Here is a 19,359-nt window from a genome sequence, read left to right as displayed (position 1 = left end):
TTCAAGAGATTCAGGAGCATCTTACTATTTCATTTTACTTCAATCTGAACAATATAGATGTAATTAAATACCTGTTAGAGAAATAGCTATTATGATATTATATAGTTTTACTTAGAAGAATAAATCATAATTATAATTGTTATGAAAAATGTGATTTAACTTAAACTTAAGATTATTATAGCAGATAACTATAGTGCTTGTTATAAATAAATACCATAATACAGTTTTAATATTTTAGCACCTTTCTATGAGATCAAAATCACTCATACTTTATGGAAGAGGAATAAACAAGATGATAATATAATTAAGTCCGATGATAATATAATTAAGTCCTTAAAAAAGTTTATCTTTTAAATTTTGCTAGCTGTGACATACAAAAATACACTAATGTAAATTATAAGGTGTAAGTAGTCCTCAACTGAAGTCTTAAAATAACACCAATAACTTACCTTTAAGTAATTGTTCTTTCCCACCTCACTCCATCTCATTCCTCTGCCTCCTTTAAGACCCCCTCTCATGAAATTTGAATATTCCTACTACTAAGCAAGGGTTAACATTCTTTCCAAGTTTGTATTTGTCAGGCTTTCCCACTCAAGAAGAGCGTTTTCTCTTTATTTATTCATTTACTTCTTTCTGGAATTGTTCTAAGGATAAAATTTTCAAAGGCGAGGCAAGCATGTCCCCTTTCTTAGGGAGTGCTCGGTTTGCCAGGTCATTATGATGGTTTGGGACATGCTGTTGAACTGTTGACATTAGACAAGAATGTGTGCGTTGCTATAGTATCCGAGATGTGTTAGCGGATCTCATTCCACTAGAGCACATGTGTTTTTCTAGACTCTTGGGCGATCTTGGAGAAAGTCAGGGATGAAATAACAGATTGTCTTCAAATGCCTCAGTCCAGCTCTGAATTTTATTGGCACTTGCATATTCCACTGTTTATTTCATTAAGTGAAATCTGTTTCTTTTGCGTCCTGCGCAGAACGTGAAGGATGACGGACAGCATGTGTGGCGACTCAAACACTTTAACAAACCTGCTTACTGCAATCTTTGCCTGAACATGCTGATTGGTGTGGGGAAGCAGGGGCTCTGCTGTTCCTGTGAGTATATTTACTTTGCCTGGACGTCATCACCTGGAGGAAAGGTTGATTTCATGGAATAGTCCTATTTGTAGATGGAGACCTAAGAAATGATTCTGACCTTTCCTGTACCTAGGGTTCATGTTTCCCTGCAATATGTTCCTAAATGTTTAGGTCTCTCTGGTTTTATCTTTCTTCACTTTTGAGAAACCTTCCCCTTGGAAAAGAACAAAGGACATTTTCCAATTGAGTAGCCATTTTCTTTCCATTGTAGTTTGATTTATGTATGATTCCCATTTCTTCTGGGACTATTATGAAAATTCCCACTGGTTTCTCATATTTTTATCTTACTCATATTTGCCCTTTTTTTCCAAGTTAGCCACTTAATTCACATTGTCTTCCTATCATGAGACATTTCTTTTAGGTCTTTTAAAAACAATTAAATTAATCGATTACTAATTTGCATTCAAATTAAGGATACAAACTAATCTTAAAGCTCAGGCAAGTAATTTTTAATGCTAGCATGAGGAAAACCTTCATATATGATTAATGGATATTGGGAACCAAAGGGTTGCCACTTCATGAGTTGTGGCCATTATTTCCATTTCAATACACTTACCCTTACAATTTCCGTTTTTTTCTGTTGAGTGAGTACTGCCCATTAGAGTTTTCTGGTAGTATAGATAAGAATTTATTAACAAGTCACCTAAGTATTTTTAAATACACAATATTTATGCCTGAGAAATGTTTACATTTTCTTTTGTCCCCATTAAAACAGAGGAATATTGTGTCCTAATCAATAAATACGCTATTCTCTTAGTCCAACAATTTGTCCAACCATCTCCTTTTCTGCTATGTACAGAGTTACTGAAAACTGTCAAGTATTTTTTTATGTTTATTTATTTATTTTTGAGAGAGAGATCCAGAGAGAGAGAGCTAGCATGTGACCAGGGATGGGGGAACAGAGTGAGAGAGGGAGAGAGAGAATCCCAAGCAGGCTCCATGCTGTCAGTGCAGAGCCCAATATGGGGCTTGAACCCATTAACAGCGAGATCATGACCTGAACCAAAATCGGGAGTTGGATGCTTAACCAACTGAGCCACACAGGTATCCCAGAAACTGTCAAGTTTATTAAACACATCCCATTTTTTGGTGCATTTACATTAAATCTAATTTCTTACTTGGCTTCCATACAGCCCTGCAGGCTTCCGATAACATTTTTAGGTAGCAGAATCTTTGGTACTATATCTGAGAACTGACTTCCTCTTACGTGTACCATTTGACATAAAAACCATGTTTTAATGCCACGTTTAAGTGATATTAATAAAGTTATGTGAAATTGGCTTATGTCACTTCAGAGGGCAGTTTCTAGTGGCCACATTTGAGAGGCTAGTTATGCTATAACATACTTTATGTACAAAGGAAGTAATCTGTTTTTAAACTTTATTTTTTTAAAGTTCACTTATTTGTTTTGAGAGAAAAAGAGAGCATGAGTGGTGGAGAGGAAGAGAGAGGAGACAGACTGAATCCCAAGTAGGCTCCACACTGTCAGTGTGGAGCCCGATACGGGGCTCTCAAACTCATGAACTGTGAGATCATGACCTGAGTCGAAGTCAAGAGCCTGATGCTTAACTGACTGAACCAACAGAGTGCCCCTAAACTTTGTTACTTTTAAGGAAAAGGATTTTTCATGGTAGATTCTACTGATGGGAGCATATGAAACAAAATGATAATTCATTGTGAGTGCTGTCAAAGAGAGAGTGAGAATTTGCTCACAAATTTTAACTGAGCAGTGTGACAAATGTAATACTCAACATTGTTACCAATATGGAAAAGAAGAAAAAGTATAATTTCGTCTTCAAAGTCACCAAAGGAAATAAAAATTGTGGATATTTTAAAAACAGTTTTACTATATAAATATGTGAATTTAGTATTGTTCATTCCAATTCTACGTAGTGGTTTGTTTTTGCCTTATTGAGAGGACTACACAGTAATTTTTTATTTAGTTTTTATTCTATATATTTATACATTTAGAGCTCTTTTAGAATAGGTTGTTCCTTTTGGACAAGCAGTGCCATGATGGCAAGTGAGGGATAAACTTATTCTGAAGGCCTGGCATGTATGATGAAATCTATTCTCTGGAAATGGACTAATCAGCCATTTAAGGTTTAGATAAATCAATAGAGAAAATAGCATAAACTCGTGGGCTTTTATTTCCATGCCCTCCAGCTGCTCTCATGCCTATACTTTGTAAAATATAGATCTCTTCCTTCTAGCAAATGACACCAAGCCATTTGGCAGTCATCAATTTGTCTTTAATATTTCTGTCATCTGGGAATTATTGTGAAAAATTTGAGTGAGGCCTGATTTAATTAAGCATTTCCTGCTATGCCATGACAGAGGAGTCTTGGTTTTTCACATGCATAATATTTCCTGTACTAATTGGCCTTTTGTATTCCATGGTAAAAACAGTCAACTTAGACTTTTTCTTGATGTAGCTGATTGGATTGATTAGGGGGCAGTGGATGTAGAATGAGGTTCTGTTAATGTCATTCTTTCCCTATACAATTGCAATTGGGACCAGCATTAACTCTGAATGTGTATACGTGTTTCTTTTCAGTTTGCAAGTACACAGTGCATGAGCGTTGTGTGGCTAGAGCGCCGCCTTCTTGCATCAAGACGTATGTGAAGTCCAAGAAGAACACTGATGTAAGTGTGTAGCTGTACTTGCTCTCTTAGGGTGATGTTGAGGTATGCCTCCTCTTAATCACAATGTTCTTTTCTTCTTCTAGGTCATGCACCATTACTGGGTTGAAGGTAACTGCCCAACCAAGTGTGATAAGTGCCACAAGACGGTTAAATGTTACCAGGGTCTGACAGGACTGCATTGTGTTTGGTGTCAGATCACAGTGAGTAACATCGGAAAACAAATCTCTAGCATTCACTCAAAATGACGACACTCCAAGAATTGTATCCTGGATGATGATCCAGAATTTTAGACTAACTTAGCATAAAACCATGGAAGCTTCTTATCCCATGTGGTTCTCAAAGGGATAAGTGTCAGAGTCACATTTGTCCTCATAGAATCCAGAATTTTAGAACTACTGACATTCTTAGAGAATTTACCATTATGTAGATTCCAGCTATGTTCCAGGGAGCTCTGGGGGTTACCAGAAAGGTAATGAAAAGCCATGGTTAGGGGTGGGCACTGTGTGTTGGGTATAGTCTGTGTAGAACTCCGCTCTCCCTCCATCCCTAGTGTTATTTTGGAAGAAATTTCTGTTTTACATGTTGTAAATGTATTTTAATTACAGAATCTATGGGCTTAAAAAGGGTAGAAAGATGAAAAAAACTTAATTATATAATGAAGATCCTAAGACCAAGAAACATAGCAAATTGATGTTGACCACATGGCTAGGTAGACATGCAAGTGGGTTGATATTTTAGTTCTTGATGCTTCTAAGAACTTATTTCGTGCTTCTTCACAACATGTTGTTGCCTTGTTTCTTCACTTATATCATGATTTGAGGGATACAGTTTTACATGTGGCATTTACATATAATATTTATAGATGTAAACTCTAGTCATTATAATGATACTGAGAGTTGACAAAGAAGAGGTAAATTGGTCTTTTTTGGGAACTTTTAGGATTCTACTTGGTTTGTATAATTATGAAAACCTGGTTCAAATAAATTCTGGAATAAATGATTTTAGATTATATTGATACTATTTTTTTGCTTAATTTTTGGAAATTAGTGGGGTACCTAGGTGGCTCAGTCATTTAAGCATCCGACTTGATTTCTCACAATTCGTGAAATCAAGTCCCACACTGGGCTCTCTGCTGACAGTGAAAAGACTGCTTGGGACTCTGTCTCTCTCTCCCTGTCTCTCTGCCCCTCCCCAGCTTACACTCGTGAGTGCTCTTTCTCTCTCTCAAAATAAATAAATAAATAAATAAATAAATAAATAAATAAACATTAAAACATGATTTCTGAGAATTAGATAGAATGCCATTTTTATGGCATAGTACAAAAATATTTACGGAATTGTTTCCCCTCCCACACATAACATTTTGATTTTGTTTTTCCAGCTAATGCATGAGTGCTCTTGTTAGAGGAGAAATTGTTCTTGCTTTTGTGCGACTAAAACAGTAGAGGGCACTGTTCCAGTTAAGTACATTTTTCTGTAGTGCCCCTGATCACCATACCCCACAAACCATTTATGATTTTTCTTAAGCACACATATGCATAACACACAGGATAATGAGAAAAACAAACTGTGACTTGCATTTCAAAAATACAATTACGTACTTTTTTTAAATGAACACATTTTCTTCAATCATTTTCAGCTATTACTCAGTTAAATTACATTTACATTTGAAATTTCCTCAATTATGAAAGACAGTTTTATACTTTTGAAGTGTTTGGTTATTATAATAAAATGTGTAACAATGATTTAAATTACTCATATGGATTACTTAAACATGTTAAATCCTCAGTTTTAAGAAGACCACACTATTTCGTTTTAGAAAATTTGTGCACATTATATAATAATTTTTGTTTGCTAAGCATCTATAAAATATGCATTTTTTGGTTCAGATCTTATAGAAGCCTGTTTTGATTATTTTTCCCTTAATAGTGCATCTTTCATTAGTTATATCTTGACTTAAACTGAATTAGGGGTGCCTGGGTGGCCTAGTCGGTTGAGCGTCCGACTTCGGCTCGGGTCATCATCTCACAGCTCGTGAGTTTGAGCCCCACGTTGGGCTCTGTGCTGACAGCTCAGAGCTTGGAGCCTGCTTTGGATTCTGTGTCTCCCTCTCTCTCTTCCCCTAACCCACTTGCATTCTGTCTCTCTCTCCAAAATAAATAAACATTAAAAAAAAATTTTTAATATATAAAAAAAATAAAATAAACTGAATTGGGACAATATCAGAATTTATTTCTTCTTTATATTTCAAGTTATTTCCTCATTCTTCATAAATTTCAAATGTAATGTCTTAGATTTATTTTTCTTCTCTTTTTTAATTTATTTAAATTAGTATCTTTTAAATGTGTACTCATCTTAAACATGCATTGCTAAATATAAAATATGCATTGCTAATACAAAAGCTTTTGAGCTTCCAGAATTTTCTTTATTTAACTCATTTCTTCCTTTCATTTTTTAATCTCCATGAAGTGTCCTCTCCTTTCCATTCTATGGAAATGACTCATATCAAAGTTACCATTGGAAATAGTCTGTTATTTCTGTTTCATGAATCTTGAAATTATTTTCTTGTTTTATATCCCATTTTGTTTCCCTACCTTTCTTCCTTATGTTTTAATGTCCCTCTCATCAATGGCTCCACAAATCTGCATTGCTACCCCAACCACTTATTAGTCACACATTTACATTTGATCTGAATCTTGGCCCCAATCTTGGAAGAAATTGGGCCTTGCTTTTGTAGGAAAGAGGGTGTTACCTCTGAAGAAACTATATACTTTTTCAAGTCTCAGGATTTCGTGTCCAAATCAATTCAGACAATAAACCCCTGACATCTTAAGTAAAGATCAGTGCATATATGAAGATTACTTTGTCACTATGGCAGGACACAATATAACCTATAAATGTCTTCAAATCCTTTAATTCTGGGTCACTTGGGTGTCTCAATAGGTTGAGTGTCCCACTCTTGATTTTGGCTCAGGTTGTGGTCCCAGGGTCATGGGATCAGACCCGGAGTCGGGTTCTGTGCTGAGCATAGAACCTGCTTGGGATTCTCTCTCTCTCTCCTTTTGCCCCTCTCCCCCTGATCTCTATCTCTCTAAAATAAATAAAATGAAAAAAAAAAATCCTTTAGTTCTACTTAAGAAATAAAGGAGCAGTGAGGGGTTAAAGGCAGAGTAAAAAAAAAAAAAAAAAAAAAAATGGCTGTCCTGTTATTAAGCTCTGCTAAGTCCTGAGGCTTCTGGAGAACCTCAGCCTTATTTTTCACACACCATGATCTCTAAAGGTCATTCGGGTATTTGGTTTATGAAACAAAATTCCACATTTTTTTATAAAAAGTTGTCATCTATCCAAAAGAATATGTAGCCCTCTCAAAAGTAAGTTCAGCCTTTTCTGCACTTTTGGATTTTTAATTATGAGCAATTTTAAGGACATATTTATTAATTTAATGATGCTGTACCTAGGTTAAACAGAATATATTTACCTCAGAATGTTTATATATTTACTGCAATCTATAGTTTCTTCTTGAACCATTGTATAAAGATTTTAGTATAAAATTGATTTTATACCAGTTCTTAACTGGTGCTTACCTAGTACTACTCATTGCCTTTAAACAGACTGAATCTACTTTCTTATGTCTATGCTTCCCAGAAAGATCTATTAATATAGCACATAGCTAGCAGAAGTTGTGAAAGAGATGGGTTGTGGCCTCATCAATGCTGAGTTTTAGGGAGACTTACCTGAATGGAGTGTGTGGGAAATAGATTGCAGAGAGAAACAAAGAGCACAAAACTTCATTTTACAGGTTTCCCAAATGCCATTATTTCTTTTATGTTTACTTTTAGAAATGGGTTGAGTCTTCTAAGGCCTATCAGATAGATTCTTAACATGGTCACTGTCCAACAACTAAGAAAGCAGTTGTATAATCTTGGGCTAGATATATAAGAAGTTGTGGGCAGTTTCCTAATTTGTAAAATGGAGTTAATGGATATGCACCTTATAGGATTGTTGTAAGAATTAAATGAGTAAAAAAAAAAATCTCTGTAGGTGTGTTTAGGGCAAGACCTCACACATAATAAGTGCTCAGTAATTGACAATTATTAACATAATGAAATCTTGGCAAAATACCATAGGGTCACAAAATCCAACCCCTGGTTCACAAAGGGCACTCCATGATTATTACTCATGCCCTTTCTCTTTCACCTCTGGAAGGATCTAGTTGCCCAGACTAAATCAGACTAGTATCTGCATATTCTAAAATCATCCAGAACCATGTGGTCGTGAATCTCACTAAATCCTAGACTAAGCTGATTTATTTATATTCACAAAAAGCACCAATTCCAGCTCTCTCTTTTCTGTCAGCCATGGCATCATCATGCTTGCAGTCATTGGAAATAAAGTTAGAAATCAGTTTCTTTTATTCTTGTCTTTCACCTTTCTCTCATATAGTCAACCTATCACTGAGCCTTGACATTTTTTCCTTAAAATATCTCTCTCGGATTTGAGTTTTTGTATCCATCATTCACAGCCCAAGTGCAAACTCTTAGCACCTCTCAACTAGATTAGAGTCAGAATCTCTTGGCTTATCTCCCTAACAGAAGGTACTTTTCCTATAATGCAGGCTGCAAACCACCTCCAGAATCATCTTCTGAAAATACTAGTTTGTTATCATATGCCACCTTCAGCACCCTATAATAGTTCTGTGATAATAAATGCAGCCCTCACTTCCTTTTACCCGACCTGGTTTTCATTTCCTCAAATATCAGCCCCAAACCCAAGCACATGACGTATATGTTATTCCTTTCTACACACAGCCCCTGCTGTAGTCGTGCATAGCTGTGGGCAGTCCCTTGGGAGGGCCATGCTCCCCCCCTTACCTGTTATTTTGCTTACTCTATTCCCTTGACTGTACCCACCTTGAATTCTAATTGCCCCTCAAAAACCAAATTAAGTTCCATATCTTCCTTGAAATTTCCCTTGACACTAATCATTCTCTCTCTCCTTTTTAAAAATACTTTCTATACATTGAGTCAATACCAAAATGAAAGACTAAATGCTCTCCAGTGGTTTCAGGTCTACGTACTGAAGTTGTACACACTGCCAGACTACAATGTGATTGAGCTCCTGGTCAAAAATAGACACTTTTACCTAATCACCTAAAGTACTTAACAGAGTATTGAGGTTAGAGAAGGTCCTCAGTAAGTTAACTTAATCACTGATATACTTGTCTTCTTAATGTTAAATATTGAAGTTTAAGTGCACATCCTAAATTCTGTTTTTTTTAAAAGATCATCCTATAATACCTAAATCTGCATCAACTATGCAAGTAAGTTTACACAAATACTAAAGGTAAAAACTCATTTTAATACTTCCTTTTTAGTCAGCACTTGTGGCTTCTTGAAGTGATACTTTTTGCCATATTGTAGATTGTAAACTCTTAGAAAATAGAGTTTTATCTCCTGTTGCAAACCTTACGTGAAAAAATAAAAACAGAAAACTCCTAAGTAGGAATAGTGTAAACTATCTTCTAGCATTTATGAAACTGTTTTATTACATTTTTATAATTCAATCAGTCATACTAAATATGTTCATTAATTCTCTCTTCCTTCTCTTGTTTACATTCTCTGATCCCAAGATCCCACTATTTATATGTTTTCATTTCTGTTGAGAGTTTATTTCCTTGACATTCTATTTAAAACAAGTTGTAATTTGCTCCTCATTGTAGTTAAATGTCCCTGGTCAGGTAGAGCTCCCCAGGATAGGAGGGTGATATATTTCATTTGAACTTGACTAAAGAAAGCCTATATTGTGGCTATGAATTATTTACTTTTGGTATCAGGAGTGCTACTACATTATTAGAATATTAGGCCACCAGCAGTAGTGTTTAAAGGTTTCCAATACCTTTCCAACAGGAATATTTATGCTTTAGCAAAAGCTTGCATTAAAGCAGCAACCTGCACTTGCAAAATGTTAGAGGTAAAAGGGTGTATAAACCAACAGTGTTTTTGTAAATCAGGTCCCTTAGTTTTGCTTTGGAAGAATGACTTACTTCTCTTCTTTTCCTCCAAATTAAAATGAAAATATATTTTCTATTTTTCCTCCTTTGACTTCTTAAATTCCAACGCTTTCTTTTCAATAGAGTACCCCAACTCTTTTCTCAACTCTTCCCTGTAAATACACACACACACACACACACACACACACGTGCATACACACTCACACACACATACAAACTCTCACGTTTTCTTTTTCTTCCTAACTTGAGACAGCTTTTCCTAATAAACATAGATCTGGCTGTAAATTAGGTGCTATTGGAAATTGTCATAAACTCTAAAATTATTTCCAAATCTTTAATTCGCTTCCAGGAAAAGCTGGTTCGTATTTTATGAATTTTGTAGATAAAGGTCTGATTCCCTTAACTCAAATGGGAACTTCTGTACATATGATAAAATGACCTATGCGTTACTCTTAAAAAAAATTGCAAACACAACCATAAGCACACATAAAAACATTTAAAAGAAGGTAACAGTTTCCTATCTCTGGGCTCTATTGGCCATTTTATTGAAGACCTGGGATTCATCAATGCTCTAGTTTATTTGTATTCTTGATGAGGATTTTTGTATTTACACTTTCGGTGATTTGGGATCTGGGTTATCTTTAAGACAATTTTCAGTCTTCAGCAACTTATTGACACTGAAAAGGACTCAGCTGTGTCTTTTACTGATATGCTTGTCTGTAAAATGTCATGGTGACAAGTTTAAGCAAATTGTTTTTGTTGCTGATTATGTTTGCTTTTTTCATTTTTAAGATTGTATTGAAAAATAACATACATGCAGGAGAGTTTAAATGTCCTAAGGGTAGAGCTCAATGAATTTTGCACAAACGAACGCTCCATGTAACAAGAATCTGATCAAGAAATAGAACATTACCAGTAACCTAAGATTTTGTGTGAAGGGAAGGAAGGAAATTTTAAATTCTTTCATATCCTATTTTCTGGACATTTGCTGTTTTTTAATAGACTTTTTATTTTTAGAGTAGTTTAAGGTTCACAGCAAAAAAAAAAATGTTCACTTTTAATCTTGATAAATAGTGCTGAGAACTATGTATTATTATTATTATTATTATTATTATTATTATTATTATATTTGGCTTTCACATTTTATCCCTTGTCCTCAAGTGTATCTCTGAGCAATAAAGTGAATAAACTAGATCTGCTGTACAAATTTGACTTACAGCTTTTAGAATGATGAGAATGATCAGCAGTTCCAACACGGTGTCCTCAGTTTTGACACTTTTGGCTTCATACAATGTCATGGTGTCTATGGCCACCCAAGTATATTTAGCAGCTATAGGATTCCAGTCTTTAAAAAAGGTGTAAGGCATCATTGCACATTATTAGTTAATATAGACTTTTGGGGTAGGAGAATTTTCTTGCACTCTCTGTCCCTGTTTCACTGACGATCATATAGTTACCAACTTTCTCATAGTGTCTGTTACTGGCCTATGTTCCTGCAGGATTCTACCTCACAGCTGACTCGATAAACCTCAATGATATGAGCCATGTGACAGGCAAACTGAAAAAAAAAAAAACCCTTACTAGCTTTATTTAGCACTTCTACTCTGAAATCTCCAACCCCAGATATGAAGATATGAAGAGTTATTCCCTGTACACACATTCTGTTGAGCTAATCAACTGTGATTCTACTGGAGTCCTTAGTTCTTTCTTTTTGGATGGAAAACAGGTGAGAGAGAGAGAGAGAGAGAGAGAGAGAAAGAAAGAAAGAAAGAAAGAAAGAAAGAAAGAAAGAAAGAAAGAAAAAGAAAGGAAAGAAAAAAGGTGGCATTAAGTTTATGTTTGCCATCTCTTCTTACATCTGGTAACCCTCAAATAATTATACAGAAAGCTCACTTGTCCTTTACCAGATCAGTTGCAAATTGTTGGAAGCACATGGAATGCAGGTATGGAGGAGGCTGAGGCCCTCAGATAGCACATCTGTTTTCAGTGCTGGCAAGAGATTAGGAGTGCCCTGCCCCTCTGTCCTTCACAGTCACGTGTGAGGCTTTACAAACTTCAGTCAAGAGTAAAAATTCAGTGCTTTCTCATTCTGTACACACAAGGATTTTTATTATAGATCTTATCTCTACAAAATAGAGGCTTCTGAGAGTCTGCATTCTCAGTTTTAAAGAGGTTGTGCAGGATCAAAACACAAGAGCTTTTTTGCTGTGACACCCTACTAACACATGAGCGTTAAGACTCATCGTTTGTGTTTGGTTTGGGTTCAGTTTTCATAGTGTTGGATATATTAGTTTCCTAAGACTGCCATAACAAAATGCCACAAAATGAGTAGCGTAAAACAACAGAAATTTATTCTCTCATAGAGGCTAGAAATTTGAAATCAAGATGTCAGCAGAGTAATACTTCCTGTGAAGGCTGTTTGGGAGAATGCTTTCTTGCCTCTTCCTAGCTTCTGGTGATTGCCTTCCATCCTTGGTGTTCCTCGGCTTATAACTGCATCACCAAATTTCTACCTCTCTTTCCACATGACCTCTTCCCTCCATCGCTGTCCCTCTATGTCCAGATTTTTCTCTCCTTATGAAGTCACCAGTTACTGGATGAAGGCTACTCTTACTCCATTAAACTTCATCTGACCTTGAATACATCTACAGAGATCTCTCCAAATAAGCTCACATTCACAGGTATCAAGAATTAGGACTTCAACACATCTTTTGAGGAAACCATTGTCCATTAAGTCCACATCCAAAATTCCAGGGCCATGATTTATTCCAAGGAAATTGATTAAGTCCAATAATTTAATAATATATTTCACCAGTCACTAGTTCTAATTTGAAGTAACTATGAATTTTCATTTGCCAAATTAGAATACCCATTTATTTAGTTCTATTTTACATGTAGCTTGACCTTCTTTATCTTCAACATCTCTTACTTTTTGACAGAGATCCACAATGCTTGTTAAGAAGATTAAACCACTTTTTGGGAAGGGGTTTACATGTCACTGAGAAACAGAGCTGCTAATGATGGATGAATGTATAAAGGGTCTTTCATTTCATATAATGTGGCCTGATGTGCAGTACTTACAGTCCAAGTAGTCTTAAGTCAGGCAAGGAGGTAGTATGACAGATATTTTAGATTCAAGGGCAACAGAAATACACCTTCAGTAGATTTCTGTCACCGACTGTAAATCAATACTCTTTAGTTGTTTATGTTTGATTGTTAGTTAACTGCTTACAAGGGTAAGTTTGTTTTTGAAATTAATGTAGCCATGACTTAAATGGAGTGACTTTTGGTCCAAAACTGAACAAGTGATGCAGCTCTGCTTTTATTTTGAACTAGGCATGTTGCTTTATTAACATGTATAATTGTTCCAAAGTATTAATATTTTATATTAAATTTTATATTTTAATAATTTTATATTAACTTTGTATGGTGTGGGAGAGGGAGGAATCCCTAGATGCCTTTAGCAAATTTGTATGATTCCAATGATAACTACCACCTCAATTTTAAAAATCACTATTTAATGCACTATGTTATAACCTTAACTTAAACCTGTGACCAAGATGGATAAAAATATCAGTTTCGTTTCATACATGTTGAAAAGTAAATAACACATTATGTGATTATACACTAACTTAATGTAGAGCTGATAGATACAATATAAAGATAAATTTTTATCATCATAATCATCTTCTTATATTTATATCCTGCTCCTACTGAGATGAATCTCTGGTTACATTTACATATTGAATTACAAAGTTAAAACTAATGATGGGATCAATTATGCCCCATACTGAGCTGTGCACTTTGGAATGACTTTGAGAAAACAGGAGGGTCAAAAAAAAAAAAAAAAAAAAAGCATCCACAGCACACAGTGGTTTCAAGATTATGCTAACAGATAAGCAAAGGAAGGACCGTAGTAGACAACAATTTGTGTTTGTCAGAGAAATCAGGTCTTTATTGGTGTAAAGCCTAAAGTATATTTTGAATATAAATATTTCTGAGAATTAGAAAATATATAGGCTGGTCACAGAAGTTGCTAAATGGTTTATTTAAGGTAGATGTATAAAAGCAAATGTAATATGAATCGCTTTATGGTCATCTTAATTGTTCTTGTAATTCCTTTGATGTATTGTTAGTGTATTTGCTGTATCTCAGTTGAAATACCTGCTGTACGTTTGCTCTTGTCATGCCAGAGTTGATAGTGTCCTCTTTCTACTTTCCTAGCTGCATAATAAATGTGCTTCTCATCTCAAACCTGAATGTGACTGCGGACCTCTGAAGGACCATATTTTACCACCCACAACAATCTGTCCAGTAGTACTGGTGAGTTTTTCCTTCTCATCATCCTGCTATAACTTGGGGTCTCTATGACTGACTGGTACACTATACCACTAAATGCTTCCAGAGCTAATTTTCCATTGATCAAGGCAGAGCTCTATAGATCTAAAAGACCTCATTACTGCGGAGTAGACACCTTTGCCCACTATATTTCCTTTTCTCTTCATGGCACAATAAACGTTTTAGTAAGGTATGCTCTAACTGAAGCTGACTAAGGCTTTATCACTTAGTCATGCTGTACTTACCAGAAATTGTATAGGCAGAACACTTCTACATTTTACATGTTTTATAGATCTAGCTTCCCAGAATAATGAAGTTATTCTTATGGGCAATTTTGCTGGGGATGCACATTATATATCTGCAACGTTGAGTTCTCTTATCTAGGTCAGAGGCTACCTAGAATGAGGACACATACGCTGAAGAAAGTTATGCACTGCCATTAGGTGTATTTTATTTTTTATTAGTGAACAATAAATTTAACTATCTGCAAAATACTTAATTAAATAAATGTGCAAGTGGAAAATGTGCTAAGTGAGGTAACCCAGAAAAAAAGCAAACCTTGATAGAGAAGCAGATATTTAAAGATAATATTCATTTTACATTTCAAAATCCAAATTGTGTCTAAAGTTTAACACTTATTTTACAAAACAAACTATTTTTTTTGTATATAATGCAATCTGTATTTTTAAAAAACTATGGAAATTAAGTGGCTGGAACTTCAGCTTGATATAATAAAAATACAACAACTAAAAATGTTAGACAAATACTTTTCTAAAGGTCAATCTAGAAATTAATCAAATTACTCAATTTGCACCCACTTATGATTCATTTTGTAATTATCTGTAAAATACTGGTTGTATTTTAAATGTCTTTATTTAAAAAAATTATTTAAAACTCCTAATTTTCTCAAACTACAATATAGAGCAAAAGAAAATACCTCCACCTTGCTGAGGATAGCAATAACCAATTCTCAATTTCCTTTCTTTGTGTGTGATTTATTAGACATCCTGTAGCAAATAAGATTAATTAAAAATAATGAATGCCATATAAATATACTTTACATTTTTAGATGAATTGGGGTGTCATTTCTTTTAGAGTGTTATCTTAAAGAGAAAGGACTTGTAGAATTTTTACATGTTTTCATCCTTTTTAAAAAGTATAGTAATTTTACTGGTTTTGTTGCAGATCTCAGATTTTAATTCTGAGAAGAAATTCATTATGTCATCCTACCTTCTAGCTACCTATGTAAAACCCATTCAATTTATTGAAACAGTGGACTACTTCTTTGGTCCACTTATATCAGCCTCTGGTCACATAAAGTTAAGCATGAGATGTATTCTTTTTACCCTCTCTTTTCTTTCTTTGAGAGAATCAAAGGTAAAGAACATGTGTTACACAAATATTCTTGTCTTTTAGCAATCTTACAAACCCTCTCATTATTTCGTTGTTTTTTTTTTTTAGATACTCTTGATTCTGAAGATTTAATTTCAGTCATGAAATCTTCCTACAGTTTTAATCATCAGTTGTATCTCAACATTTACCATTTTCTCATTTCCTTGGTACTCTCTACTCTGAAATACGTGGGCACTATTGACCTCTTCATCCTTCATGAATGCCTACCTTTCACTGACTTCCATTATACCACATTCTCCTGGTCTTTCTTCTCCTGGTTTCCCTGGAGACTTCCTTTTTTATCTTTCCTGGCTTTCATAACTTCCTCCTGCTTCGTGTTGGTGCATCCCGTGCTCAACCGTCATATGTCACAGCTTTTCACTCTTAACATTCTTCCCAGTGGGATCTTGTTTATTTAGTTGACTTCATTACCATGTTTATATATAGTTCATCCTCCATCCATAGGTTTGAATCTCAAATCTATGAGGCTGCAACTTGAAGGTCCCATATTGTTTTACATGCCCAATATATTATTATTTAATGTAATAATGATAATTCATATATATTGAACATATATACCATACCAGCTACTATGCTAAACAGGTTAATTCATTAATTCAATAAGTATTTATTGAGTGTCTAGTTGATGCCACATAGTATTATAGGCAGGGGGGTAAAACAGTAAAAGCTAAATTAAATCTTTGCTTTTGTGGGGTTTTCATTCCAGCAATAAACAATGAAATGAGAAAATTATTTCCTACCTGGTTGTATGTTAAATGTAAAAGACAAAACTGAAGCAGGAAAAAAAGAGAAGAAATGTTGGTGCTGCAGTTACGAAAGGGGTGGTCAAGAAAGAGTTCAGTAAGGGGATAGTTGAATGAAGAGTTGAAGAATGTGAGGGAGTCACCCAGGTGGCTAACTGGGGATGGAATTTCACAGAGGAGTCACCAAGGAAGAACGAGGAAAGGCTTAGAGGCAGGAGAAAATGGTCATATTTGAAGGGCATCAAGATTAGTGGCTGGGCCTAAGTGAGAAAGAAGAATAGTAGAGGACAAGCTCACAAGTATCACAAAAATTTTCATGTCCTGTGGGGCAATTTAGGCCATTTTAAGATCTTTAGTTTTTATTTCAAGTGAGGTTGGAAGCCATTAGAGGATTTTTGACCAGAAATATGATTTATATTTTAAAAAGAACAATCAAACTGGTGAGGGGGAAGTAGTGAATGAAAACATATGTGATACTTCTCTCTTCTCAGAGAAATAGGAAGCTGGGTCATTGCTGAGAGCAAGGAAGGTATAAACTGTATGAGAAGTTTGTGGATTGGGAAGAAGTTACACAACAGGCACCTAGAAATGTGGGAGCTTAATGGATCAAGGAAATGCCATTTGATTGGCAGGGAACAATGAGCAGCCACTTGTTAATCATCATAGATTTAGAGTAAGACCAGTAAGCTTGGATGAGTATACTTCTCTGGTCACATTCAGTCATATTTCTTTAGTTTCAATCTAGCTCCAGGAGTAGAATAGGTATAACCTAGCCTCAACAAGACTGTTTTGCTAAATACGATCCAAATAGAGAGTAACCAAGGAATTGAGACTATATGCAATGGAATGCTTATAAGGATTGGTCATGGAAGTTAAGCTGGGAGGTAAGGGAAGTAAGAACATGAAGAGTGAGGCACAGTAATGGGTGTTAGGAAGAATATCTTATGGATCATAATTGAATCAAAGATTGTTGAAGTCAAGGGTACTGGTGTGAGGGTGTGGGAGCGAGTGGGGTCACAAATGGAGATTATGAAGGGGTTGTGGTTACTGGTAGTGATATGTATGAGTTTGTTTAATCCTCATAGTGACACTGTGAGATCAGTATTATAACTATCTCCATTTTGTATGTGAGGAAATTGGGAAACAGAGTTTAAGTAAATTTCCTATGTCACATGGCAACGAAGTGGCAAACCAGAACTGGAACCCAAGAGTGTCACTCCAGAGCTTGTGCACGGAACTCATCATTCTTACCCTTTTCCAAATCCCGAAATAGGCCTTCTTGTATTTATCTTATCTTGGCAACTAGAACATTCATATCCCAACTTTCCTAAGACAGAAACCTTAGAATTATCATTGCTTCATCTTGAATATCAGGTTGGTCATTGGGCAGCCTATTCTAATATTCTTAATCCTTTTCCTTTTCTTCAGCCTAGCCATAACGGCCTCACATGCCACTATCACAAATTGTTCTCCAGGATTGTCCTAATGGCATCTTTACTGAATTGCCTCCCATACATTCTTCATTCTGCTTCCCGAATCCACTTGTGAAAATGCAGTATAATATTTTAATTCCAAACTATCTAGCATGGTGAGCAAGGCTTTAACTAGATCAATTCATCCAGTGCCTCATATGCCGATTACTCACTAGAAATCAAGGATGATTTGAACTACTGTAGTTCTCTTAAGTACACCTGCTCTTTAAAGCCTTTGAAGTTTTGTGTATCTTAATAAACCAGCCTGAATCACTTTGCTTTAAAATTTCCCCCAACTTGCTAAGTGGAAATTAAAGGTTATGTTCTTGTCATGGAATAGATCCTATTAAACCCAGTAACTATCAAAATACTGATACTTTAAACAAATTAATGCAGTTGTTCTGCCCATAAAATTGCTTAATTTTTTCTGACTGATGGGCTTTGAGACTTTTCAGTTTTTAAGCTCTCATTTTATATCCCAGGATAATTCCACACCACGTCACCTGTTGTAAAATTATAAACTTTTACTTAAAGGAAATCATTAGTCTTTTTTAATGTTTATTTATTTATTTTGAGAAAGAGAGCACAAGTGGTGGGGGGGAGCAGAGAGAAAGAGGGGGAGAAAGAGAGAGAACCGTAAGCAGGTTCCATGCTCAGTGTGGAGCCTGATGTGGGGCTTGATCCCACAACCACGAGATCATGACCTGAGCCAAAATCAAGAGTTGGGTGCTTAACCAACTGAGCCACGCAAGTGCCCCCCAAATCATTAGTTTTTCAAAAATAATAGAATCTTTTTTTTGTCTTTTTTTCAATAACAATTTCCTTCTTAAAAAATTATGAGACCCATTTTCTCATGCTAATGTCCTCAAAGAAGAACAGGTGAGGTTCAGAATCACTTATTGCAAAATGGCTGTGAATATCTTCTCTATCACATTCCAGGAAATATAAAATGAGGAACTTAAGATACCTATTTTTGTTGAGGTATTTTTTTTTCCTTTTCCTTGACTGTATGGTCAGGAATTGGTTATTGAATGAGTGGTATAAACAATATGGAGCCCTGATTCCTGGTTGAAACATCTTAATAATATAAGTTCAAGGTCTATAGCAGCAGTTTTTTGATATTTTATAATGTCTTTTTAGGTTTTTTTTTTTTTATCTCTTAAAAAATCCTACAACAAATTTCTCAGCCCACCAATTACTCCTCAACACTTGTTACTAACTTTAAGTTAATGATTCAATTGAAATGTGTTCACCTCTTTTGCAGATTAGCAAGGTAAGCATCTTTTTTTCACTGGTGGCACGTTTTTATTAGCATATACTACAAATGGCCTCCACACATAATTGGTCTTGATAGTGCCTATTGCCGTAAAAATGGATTAAAACCAACTACTCTGAAATTAAAATTGAAATGTAACCAGTAACTCTATACATCAGATATAATCACTGTTTTCTGAGATTGAAATTGGTATCAGGCATATTTTGAAAGTATTATAAAAAAACATAGCTTAAAATTTATATAATTTCGAGATTTTGTCAAGATATTCTATGGCTGAGTTTGCATACTGATAATGCTTTCTTGGAAAAAATTTTCCAGCAAA

At 35.2% G+C, this 19,359-nt stretch overlaps 1 protein-coding gene across 12 annotated transcripts in view; it reads left to right on the top strand.

Moving 5' to 3' along the window:
* The window catches only part of DGKB (diacylglycerol kinase beta), a 725,288-nt gene that overhangs the window by 201,919 nt on the left and 504,010 nt on the right, over positions 1-19,359 (top strand). For all 12 annotated transcript variants that reach the window (XM_060632583.3, XM_060632585.3, XM_060632581.3 and 9 more), the window contains 4 exons: positions 980-1,097; positions 3,697-3,785; positions 3,869-3,985; positions 14,020-14,118. In XM_060632583.3, coding sequence (XP_060488566.1) covers positions 980-1,097; positions 3,697-3,785; positions 3,869-3,985; positions 14,020-14,118 — 423 coding nt within the window. The remainder of the gene's footprint in view (positions 1-979; positions 1,098-3,696; positions 3,786-3,868; positions 3,986-14,019; positions 14,119-19,359) is intronic.

The sequence above is a fragment of the Panthera onca genome, chromosome A2, assembly GCF_046562875.1.
Source record: "Panthera onca isolate mPanOnc1 chromosome A2, mPanOnc1 haplotype 2, whole genome shotgun sequence".
Lineage (NCBI taxonomy): Eukaryota > Metazoa > Chordata > Mammalia > Carnivora > Felidae > Panthera > Panthera onca.
The sequence above is the reverse complement of the archived record's forward strand: the minus strand, read 5'-3'. Positions and strand labels throughout refer to the sequence as shown.